This window comes from Helobdella robusta (genome assembly GCF_000326865.2).
Source record: "Helobdella robusta unplaced genomic scaffold HELROscaffold_34, whole genome shotgun sequence".
Taxonomy (NCBI): Eukaryota; Metazoa; Annelida; class Clitellata; order Rhynchobdellida; family Glossiphoniidae; genus Helobdella; species Helobdella robusta.
Window position 1 is genome coordinate 1,710,379 of NW_008704659.1, and position 12,084 is coordinate 1,722,462.

General features: G+C 32.2%; 2 protein-coding genes across 2 annotated transcripts; one reads left to right on the forward strand and one right to left on the reverse strand.

The window, feature by feature from the left end:
- Positions 1-411, reverse strand: HELRODRAFT_175677 (hypothetical protein; the record flags this gene model as incomplete). Its single annotated transcript, XM_009023081.1, has 1 exon — positions 1-411. One exon carries the CDS (start codon positions 409-411, stop codon positions 1-3), a length of 411 nt encoding a protein of 136 aa, XP_009021329.1.
- A 3,325-nt stretch (positions 412-3,736) lies between these two features.
- HELRODRAFT_175678 (hypothetical protein) lies at positions 3,737-4,207 on the forward strand (the record flags this gene model as incomplete). Its single annotated transcript, XM_009023082.1, has 1 exon — positions 3,737-4,207. One exon carries the CDS (start codon positions 3,737-3,739, stop codon positions 4,205-4,207), a length of 471 nt encoding a protein of 156 aa, XP_009021330.1.
- Positions 4,208-12,084: the final 7,877 nt, after the last annotated feature.

Sequence of the window (12,084 nt, forward strand, 5' to 3'; positions counted from 1 at the left end):
TCAGTCCACAGTCAGTTTCCATTGATTGCTCCATCGCGATGACCAATTCGTTTTTAAATCGTCATCGTCGTCGCAATACTTTCCCTCTTCAATTTGTTTTCTAGTCCTTCTACTAGAAAAATCCGGCAGTCTCTCAAGTAATGCCTGAAATGACATTGACGATATTATTTTTCCTATCAGTGTCTGTTCAGGTTTGCTACTTAGCCGTCTTATTGCTGTTTTAAAAACTCTTGAATGCAGATATCTTGGATCGTAGATGACCCAATTCTGCATAACTTTCAGTGTTTCCGACAACACCAATACCTTTTCCATGGACTGGGATTTTTTGCTTTTTGCTAGCTTTACTATTTTTGACCTACCCATTTTTTCAAATTCGTTTATAATTGAAATATCATTATAAAATGTGTCCATTTGTTGATCTTGTTGCCTTCCGCGTTTCATTCTTGTGGTTGAAAAATAATTTAAATGAAAGTTTAGAAACGTCGATAAACTGATTGTTGTGGCGTGAATGCTGTTACAATAATTCAGCACTTCTTATATGCAATCAATTAGCCATCACTTTGTTTTATTATTACAAAGTTCCTCTACTAAAACTGCATTTATTACAAGACACCAACTAAAATTAGGTTGTAAAAGTTTATTAATAGCAGTAAATACATTAATTAAAGTTAATAATTAATTGAAATTAATTAAAGTTATCATCTGGCATCACAACCTCGTTAACTAAAGCGTAAATAATACGCGTTTTACGTAGATGATTTACTCGAGTTTAACTGATTACTTTGTCAAAGTATTTTTATGGTCACTCTTTGTTAAAACCACCTTTTATTACATCTTTAGCGCGTTTTACATAGGATAATTTACTGCAATCATCGCTTTGTTTACGTGGCATCAACTAAAATTCAAAACTAAACCAAATAAAATTTACATCTAATTTAGATCGATAAAATTTATTACTAACTTGATGCATTAAAATTAAACACAGACACGCCTGAGAAGGATGTGTGTGTTTGTTGGATACAACGATTGAGTCCTAAACTCAAAAATAATTCATGCTGCTATAAGTCAGAAAATTTTATTAGATTGTTTACGTGAAAAATTTTTGTCTCAGACAAGGATTTATTTCAACAAAAATAAAAAAAATGGCTACTATCTATTCTATTTTGATTGTATCTCAAAAGATTTATTTCTTCAAAGACACAAAAGGTAAACAGAAAGATACTTGTATTAGTGTAATAGATACTTGTAATCTCAAAAGATATCAACAATAACCTCAACGTCATAAAAATTCTAGCTTATCCGACATTTATAAATGGTTGTTATACACTAAACTGCTTATATTAATCCCAAATATTAGCATTCAACATTGCATTTAATAGTATGTATGTGTATGTTGTGTGTGTGTATGTGTGTGTATATATATATATATGTGTGTGTGTGTGTGTGTTTGCATGTTTAAGTGTAAATGTATGTGGATACCGTAGATTTTTATTTATTATACAAGAATTCATGTTATAGACATGTGTATAGGAAAGTTTGTCTGTGTTTGCGAGTTTGCGGGTTTTTGTGTGTGTGTGTGTTTAAGTTTTGATATCTGCTTGCTTGCGTGCGTGCGTGCATGCTTTAAATGTATTCAAATATTTCCGTGTTATTATGGAGTTCATTAAACTAACAAAAAAATGAAAGTGAAATTAAAGCGCTATAGAAATGAATGTGCAAATCATCAAAAACTGAGATTGCGCTTGAAAAAAGTTAATGCTTGATTTTTTTCTATTTCTCATAACCAGGTGAGACGCACGTGAACCAACATCGCAGTCGAAAGGTTCGAATATTTTGTTATGTTTTGTTTTAAATTAGTTTTTTAATTATTTCTCATCCATTTTTGCTTTTATTAGAAATGAAATTTTCAGAGTTTTTTGGCCAAATTTTTTGAAACTGGTTGGTTTATGGCGCGGGTTCAAGTTTACCTGAGAATTCGAAATTTTAATCCTTTGCTATGCTTAAATGAATGGCGCGAGCTGCTGAAACTTTACAAAAATATTTTACAGAGAAAGCAATAAATATTACAAATAGTTTTCAAACTATTCTCAAAAAATATTTTTCAAGTTGTTCTCTTCATAGTCGCGGCCAACTTAATTATTTTTAAAACTTAAAATTTACACCACTGTTGCGGTTGCACTAATTTTTGAAAACACCAAACCAGCCAAAAAAAGTAGAGCCCCTAAAATAATAAGATACATATGCTACAAATTATTTAGAAGGGCTATGTCTAAAAACCTAGGCTGATATAAATATACGTAGTTATACAAACTTTAAAACATTTTTGTTCATGCAAACAATTTCATTTTTCGTGAAAACATGGCATTTTAAATTTATATAAACTTACTTAAATTATAATTAATGTAATAATTATCAAGTATATATAATAAGTGAAAGAATTTGGAATTAAAATGTCGGCTTCTTAAAATGTGAACTTATGTCTTTCAACTTTGTTTATATAAGTATTTTTTCTACGACACTACATTATAAGAGCGATTTAATATTGCCTCTGGGGTGCTCTAGTGTTATCTAAATGTCGGGAAAATTAAATGTTGTAAAATTGGAACGATGTCTGCCATTATTTTAAGCTTCATTGACTACAGATTTTTCAACGTGACGCTTAAAACCAATTTTAACGTTCATTTTGTTGTATAGATATTGTTTATACTAACGAACCACCGACAGAATCAACGACTAATACTAAAAGATCATCATTGGCTCGTTATCTGTAAAGCTCCATGTAAATACTATTGGGTTGTTTTATTATTTTTTTAGTTTATTTATTCTTAACTTTCAATGCATTTAAGATAGATTCGGATGATTGAAATTGTTTTGAATATTAAAATTTGATTTAATTGGTTAAAAATTTTATATTCATATTCTCCAAACTGAAACATTTTTGTATAATATTTCATTTAATGAAATTATTTAACGATGACGCAAGATCAGATGATTTTGTATTTAAACGCATAATCTGTAGCCTCAAAATAAGTAATAATAACGTAAGAAATTTTTGCATGGTTAATCCAAAAATTTTGAATCGTTTACGTAGTACAGTTGTATAAAAAGTTTTGAACAAAAATTTCTTCAAATTCAAGTTTTGATCACAACTTTACCGCTCTGTTTCTCATTAAAAAATTCCCTTCAGCACTACTTCTCGCGTTTCTAGTTGACTCTGTATGTGTGGATTTGATTATTACGCTAATATATAGATGAAATTCATTACCACGATAGTAATACAGTTGGGATTCATCTCATTTTTCGTGGCTCTCATTCGTGTAAAACGGTGAACATACTTTATACCAGGCGAGACAATTTTCCCCTCCCCTGATCAAAGTTGTTATATTATTTTATTAAATTTTATTATCTTATGTTTCTTGTTATATTAAATATTTGTATAATTCTATTATTCAGTATTTTTGATTATATTTCACATCATTCGGTAAAGTTTTTACATTTAAAATACTTCATCTCTAACAGAAATCAGCGAAGAATAGCCAAAGTGAACAAACTGCCTTATAAAGTCAACTAGTTTCTGCGCTGTTATAATAAAGCCGTCTACCATTGTTGGTCGTCTAAAACTGAACCTTTTTTATAAAGCCAAATATTGAACATTGCGCTGCCCGGAGTAAGCTGTCTACCTGTTAATATATTTAGCTGAATTTACACGAACTGATTGAATTGAGTTGACATCAGAATGCAGAGGAGGAGAACTCGAGCAAGAGCAAGCCTGCCGTATTTGAACGATCCTGAGTGGATAGAAATAACTGAAGAAATTAGGGTGAAGGAGCAGGAGTCAAAGAAATGGTGGGCGTGGCGGTATAGGTTCATGGGCAGATCAGTTGTACCGAAACTGAGTGAATTATATCACTCAACACTGGCCATTGGTGAAAGAGGTGAAAGATTTGTGATGGCAAAAAATGGACTTTCCAGTCGAAAAGAAGCCGAACCTATAATACGTGCTAATCCAGAATTGTTGAGACACTTTGAGAAAGTTGGAGAAATTATGGAAGTTGCATCAGAGCTGATATGGAGGATTAGACGTCGCATAATTATCAACTACCTACAGCTGTTTGGGGGAGCATCGAAAACGAGAAAACATCGAGCCTTGGTTATTCTTTCATCCGCATTGAATTATGGCATTATTGCATTATTGGCTAAGGCATAGTTTAGGGACTATTTCAATTTTTATACGGGGAGAGGATGGTGATCTATTTTTGATATTAATTGTAAAACTGCAAAATAAACAGCTGCTGTAAAACTTTACAAAACAATAACCAACTATGAACATTTACTGTGAATTGAACTGAATTTTTTCTTTGCGAGTTGGGCCACTCTTTTATGCCTATATAAAAAAAGGTGTTTTGCCAATTTCAACCTGAGTTTTCAGCTTTTAACGATTCTAACCAAGTCATGTTCATTCCTAAATCTTTTAATTCAACAGTTTTTAACATTAAGGAATAAAATTGAAATGTCAAGTGTGTGTTTTTAATTTAAAAAAATTCAATGAAATTAAACTTCAAAAAATGCTTGTTTCAAAATCAAACACGTCGATTGCGAAGGGTGTGTGTGGTTAAGCATTTTAGTTGAGTTAACATTATAGGGCAGTTGTTATTTTCATGAAGCAGTGGTTTAAAATTACACAAATTTGGTGTGAACAATCTCTGTGGGAGTATGCGTGTGCGTGCGTGCGTATCTGTTTGTGTTTACCAATGAGATTTGTAAAAATGTTTCAACTAATCTGTAGCTTCGTATATAAATAAAATATATTTAGTTGCTCTGATTTCATTAATTCAATAAGCCAATTTATATAAAAAGTATTATTACTTTTTATTATTTTTTTTGTTAAAATTATTGTTATTATTATTGCGAAGAGTAAGTTTACAGCTACGAGAACTTCACAAGCACTAAGCCTAACAATGAAATGTTTATGCAAGAGTTTTACCTGTTGTTAAACATTGGCATTTAATTGTTAGTTTGTCTAAGTAAACAGCAAATATCAAACAGTATTTGATGTATGTATGTATTTGTTACATTCTTTTAATATTAATAACGTATGTGGATGTGTTTGTGTGTGTGTGCGTGTATAGTTATAGTCAACATGCATCAAGTATTAACAATAGATATACAAAACATATATATGAATCATATACTGTACATGTTATTTTAGTATTGTTATCTTTGTTATAAGCGTTGTTAAGTATTTAACATCCTTATAAACATTGCTGTAAAGGTGGATAATCTGATAGCAACTTGTACAAAAATGTATATAAGATGTTTATTAAAATGGGAAATTAAACATAAATCGAATTAGGATCAATTTTCTGCATAGTATTCCAGTGATTCTATGAAAACATTTAAATGAACAGTGTTAACAAACAGCTTATTTAACGGTATATGAATAGATTTAGATAAATTAATAATACTTACAGCTACTACTACTGCTGCTGTTACTAATTACTACTACTACAACCACTACTACTACGATTAGAACTACTACTTCTACTACTGCTACTACTACTGCTACTTCTACTGCTGCAGCTACTACTACCACTTTTTTAATTGAATTTCTCACGAAATAATTCAAAAATGATAAAATCCGTGTCCGGAGAAAACTTAAGCGTCACAACATTCGGGGATTTTGACGAGTACGAAGTTGATCCGGATCAAAATTGTGACCTTTCAACTCTGCTACAGACGTCTGAACGTTAGTGAGGCTTGGAGCTGTGTGCGTACAATTTTTATATTGAAAATTTCTATTTTAAATGTTGCTGCTACTTACTACTACTACTACTACTATTACTACAACTACTATTGTTGTTGCTGCTGGTGTTGTGGCCACTACTACTACTACAACAACTACTACAACAACAACCACTACTACTACAGATGTTGTTGCCTCTGGCCTCTTGTTGTTGTTGTTGCTACTGCTGCTACTACTAATAAAAATATAAAAAGAATTTTTTCCTCAGCTAAGCCCTTCCAAACCCTTTTGTACGAGGCGGCCCGTAAAAACAACACCCAGTACCTCAAGGCCCTCGTCCAGAAACTCGATGTTGACGTCAATTCTAAAAATAGCGTTAGTACCATGACGTCATTATTATTAATAAGGTTGTTATTTATATTATTTTTAGTACTGATATTTGCCGTTGCTATTATTATTGTTATTGTTGTACTTCTGCTACTTTACTAGCAAAAGTATTAATCATCTTAGAAGTAATAGTTTTAGTAGTATTAGGTACCGTAAATTAATATACGTATGTTTTGAAGGGATTGTTCTCCGCGATTTAATTGATAAACATCTCATAGAGAACCTGTACATTTTCTTAAAGATAAGTTCATTGATATTAAACTTATCGATGGATTGTTACACATTATGCATTTAATTTGTTGCCTTGCTGCAAATCATAAATACCATAACATCCGCAGCATTCATTTTAATATAAATATAAACATTTATTTACCTTTACATATATTCATACACCATTCATATTTATAGTATTGATCAAAATAAATAAACATATTAGCGAGCAATAACTAACATTGCTATCAAACTCATATCGTGTGACATCTGGTTTGCAGAGCGGATGTGGAGATGTTGCTATGCTTGTGAGCAACTTTTTTGCAATTTCTCATCACCTGTTTTTCTCTCTCTTTTTTATCATTATCTCCTATTTTGTTTATCTTACTAAATGTTACTGTTCTTTCACATTCTTTCCTTCTCTTTCTTCTCGCTTTCTCCTTCTCTCTTCCAAACATACTCTTTCTCTTTCTTCTCACTCTCTCTTTCTTTTGGTCGTTGTGTGTTTGTTTCTCTCTTCTCTCTCTCTCTTTTTCTCTGTTGTGCGCTCGTATGTGTGGCATATGTGCATCGATATATCGATACTTATTAACAAAAACTTTTCGTGCAAGTTGTCAGTTGTTATTTCCTCCAGTCAGATATCAGAACTAATGGATGGAAACGAATGATGAAAATAATAACAATAGAATTATTAATATTATCATAAATTATGATCATAATTTTCATTCTAACAACTTATAGATCATCTTTATCGTAATTTAATTAAACATAATGTCGAACGAATGGATCGATTTGGTAAAACAGCGAAAACCATACCAAGATAAGCCTGATGTAGAAGTAGAGAATAAAATATTATTATTATTGTTTATTATTATAATTATTATTATTAAATTATTAATATTATTATTACTATTATTATTCTTATTATCTGTATTCTAATTTTTTTTATTAAAAGTATTGGTATAGAGCTCGATACGGCCAATAGCGATACTCCGTTACCAGCCCTGAATAATAGTTATAATTAATATAATAATTTACAAATTATAATCATAATTAATTTAATTATTACAATAATTATTATCATCAGCTGGACAGAACGGCAGCACACTGGGCAGCGGCCAATGGCAATGTCGAGGCAATTGATGCACTTATCAAAATTAAGGCAGACGTGCAGGTTCCAGATAAGGTTGATTCGTTGTCTTTGTTACCGTTGTTGTGAGAATTTTCAAAATATGGTTGATGTTTTTGTCGTTGTTGTAGTCGGAATGATGTTTTTGTTGTTACTTGTGTTGTTGTTATCAAATTCACTTTTTTCCATCTTTCGTTCTCTCTCTCTCTCTGTTCGTCTGTCTCTGTTTCTCTCACTTTTTTTTCTCTCTCTTTCTCTCTCTTATATACAGTTTACATAAATAACTAATCGTGTTCATTATATTCATTTTTAGCTTCTACTCTCTCTCTCTTTCTCTTTATCTCTCTTTTTCACTCACTTTCATTACAATCTCACTCATTTTTCATCAGTACGGCATGACACCACTTCTGTGGGCAGCCTGGTTCGGACACAGCCAAGTGGTCATCAGCTTGGCCAAGGTGTACAAGGGAAATGTCGTCAAATGCAATAAGGTAGCTGATATACTCTTGGCTTGTATGTACAGCATAACTTTTTCTTCTATATTCTCTCTCTCTCTCTCTCTTCTCTGTTTCTCTTTTATCACGTTTTCTTTATATTTTTCTGCCTCCGGTTATATCATTATTTTTTACTGAAACGACTCATTCCAACTCTACAACAATATCATCAATGGTTATAACAGTTGTAATGCTTATGTGAATGAATTAATGAATTAATTAATGCAAAAGTGAATTATGAATGAATAAATTTATCTGAAAAACACCAACTAACCCACCCACACAACACCTGACAACAAGCAAGGAATGAACATATTGCACTGCGCAACAGCCAACAACCAAGCTCACATCGTTGAGTTCGTCGGCGATTGCTTGCAAGGATTCAAGATGAACACTGGTGATATTGTACGTGATGTTGTTTATTTGTCTGTCTGTGTGCTTGTTTGTGTGCGTGCGTGTGTGTATGCGTGTAGGTGTATGTATTTCTGTTTGTCTTTTGGATCTACACATGTCTAGATGATGGTATGTCGTCTTTTATTGACGTTCTGTGTGAGAATACGCATACATTTAAAATTGGAAAAGGTACCTAACCAACCATTTTTTAGCAATCATTACACTCAGAGAGAAATTTATATGATATACACATAGGCACACATGTACAAAAAACATATACAAACAATCAATCACACACGCACATACACACACACAACACAGCACAATAGAACGGCCCTCCACATAGCATCTGACAAGGGCTACGATGAAATTGTACAACTTCTTCTCAACTTCCACGCTAATCCAAACTGTATTGACAATGTAAGTTGTACTTATTTTAATTATTACTTATTTACTAGAAGCTAGATGGCGTAATGGTTAGAGGTGCTTCTTCCTACTTCGCAAGAACAGGGTTTGAACGCAAAGAGATCGAAGTTTATGCTAACGCAAAGTTCAACCATAGCTTGATATGTTTCGTAATTAAAACCTCTGAGTTGTGCGTACAAAAATCACCATTGCCTATTCTAATAAAAAATTTTTAAACAAATTAAAATAAACAAAATAGACATGCAATCGTAACTTAATGAAATATTTCCATCATTTACCTAATTAAGCTTCAAGCCTCAAAGAATTAATGAGGAAAGAATGTCTTAAAATATGAATAAAAATAACAATAATGTGAATAATAATAATAATAAGAATAAGAATAATAATCAAATTAAAAGACGGGTGACAGCGCGTTGCACTACGCCAGCAAGAATGGTCATCTGAACTGCGTCAAGAAGTTCATGAAATATGACGCCCGGCTCCAAGCTATTGATAACGTCAGAGTTATTTCATATTTTTTTATTTGTTTTTCATAATTTTAATGATATTCTGTCATGATATGTTGTGTTTTTATGATTAATTATTTCATTATTTTATGAATCCAATCTATTTATTGGGCAGGTAATGTGAATTTGGTTGTTGAAGTTGTGAAAAAAGTGTTACGTATATAAAAATTTCTCCGTCAGATGCACGTAACATTAAAATGTTTGTATGTGTGTTTTTTTAATGAATAACGTATAAACTAATAAAAATTAGATGACCGAATGGCCAACCAATCATATTTAAATGCCAAAATAAAAAAACCAATCAAAATTGAATGACCAAATTATAAACCAATCAAAATGGGGTGACCAAAGTCGACTGGCCCATTACTAGCCTATCAAAATCAAATAACCAAATTCGTCAACCAATCATAATCGAATGACGTAACTAACGTTCAACCAATGATAGGCCGGTATGACAGCATGCCATTATGCAGCTTACAATGGACATTTGAATGTTGTGAGAAAACTCATGAAGAGGATGTTGACAGGGAATGATGCTAACTTCACAAACACAGTTCGCTTTTGGTTTATTTTTGATCAATTTGTCTATTTTGAATATTAATCGAATCAATTAGTTAATTAATTAATATGTTGTTTATTTTTTATTCATTTAACAAAATATTCTATCTATCAGTATTGATTTTTAATCCTAAAATAAAAATAAATAATAATAAGAAGAATAAAAATACAAATGAAAATGAAATTATACAATTTTTAGTTTATTTCTTTAAAAATTTTTTAGAATTTTCATAAATAAAAGCATAAAAGTTTACCTATCAACACAATTTTTCTCAGAAAGGTCAAACGTCATTGATGTTGGCAGTTATGGCGGGAAAGCTAGAAATCGTTGATTGGCTGGTTAGGTGCCCTCTGGTTGACCTCAATATTCAAGATAAGGTTTTTGGCGAGTTAATTTTAAATTTTTGAATACAAAAATTCATCCAGTGCTTGCTTAATATATAAATTATTTAAATTTTTAATTTAATACTTTACTTTATTTAAATTTAGAAATTGTGCATTTCTAATTGAAGTAATAACATCAGTATCATCATCACATTATCATCATCATAATTTAGCGTTCGTTATCATTCGCATCTCAACCATGTACAACCTCATCTCAATCATTACCGTTGCCTTAATCATCATTAAAATTACCATAATCATCATCATCATCACTATCATCCTCATCATTACAATGGAAAGAACGGAAACGCTGCCATTCACATGTGCTCGAGAGTCGTATCCAACAACACGGAGATGATGAAGCGCCTACTGAGGTCAGGCAAGTGTGAAGTTGACCTCAGAAACCAGGTCAGGTCATGCTCCATCATGTTTAGTTATTTAGGTCATCATGTTTAGTTATTTAGGTCATTTTTTTATTAATTGAGGCACATTAGGTCATTGTGACGTACACACACGCACACACACACACGCACGCACACACATAAAATATTTTAACGAACAAACGAAATTTTGTATGCTTTTCGTAGGAGAAGGATGGCCATAAAAGTTGATAAAGAAATTGATCTAGCATGGCCAACCTTAACAAAATAACCTAATAGTCTTTCAGTTTTTTAGCAAAAATGTTTGGGAATTATTATAAATTTGTCATAAGTAATCCATTCTAGACGTGTTAGTTGTTAGCATCATACAAACTTTACTACGACAGTAAAACATCTGCTAGTTGTTAGAAGAGGTCGTTTCCGAGTTATTTATAGTCTCCAGGAATTACGATAATAATTAGCAAACAAAAAGTTCATACAAACTATTTACATTGAATTAAAAAACAATTGCCATTATATAGTTCTAGTTTGAATTTCTTGAGGATGTGAGAGATAAAAATAGAATATAAGAGCCCAAACGTGGTTCAGGCTAGGTACTTTATTTCAATTCCTACTTTTAATTCAAATGTTGGCACTGGAATTTCAGCTTGAGAACGAGAATTTTCCGGAATCACATTGTTATCATTGTTTCTGTTGTGTTTTGGTTGCTGATATTATCTTTATTGTTTTGTGGTTATTACTGTGGTTTGCAACGTCATTATCATAATTAATTCATCAACCACTGCAACAAAGCAACACCAAACAGCCTTGCACATCGCCATTGAAAGCGTTCAGAAGCCAGTTGCTGAGCTGCTGATCAGAGCTGGTGCCAACATTGAAGCTAAAGATAAGGTTACATCAACATTTAAACATACACACTCACACACACATGCACGCACGCACACACGCACACATACATGCATACATGCATACATACACTCACACACACACACATACACACACATACACACACACATACATTTCACACACATACAAAACATTTAAGACGGGACATAGACCGTTAGCCATTGCCGTACGATCGGACGAGCCGAGTTTAATCGATCTGATCATCAAGTCTCAAAGAATCTGCATACTGGCCAAAAATCACGAATATTTTAAAGTAAGTTGTGATGACGATGATGATGATGACGACGAAGATGATGGTGACGATGATGATGATGATAACGATAATGATGATGATGATGGTGACGACGATGATGATGATAACGACGATGATGATGATGATGGTGATAAGGATGATTATGATACCGACAATCCTGCAACATGCATCTGCTGATGACGATGCTAACGTTACAAAAACGATAATGATGATGATGTTGATGATGATGGTGATAAATGACATGATTAAAAGTAAACTTTCACCATTTTTTCAATAAATCCCACTTCCCTTTGGAAGCAATTATTCCAGCCGAAA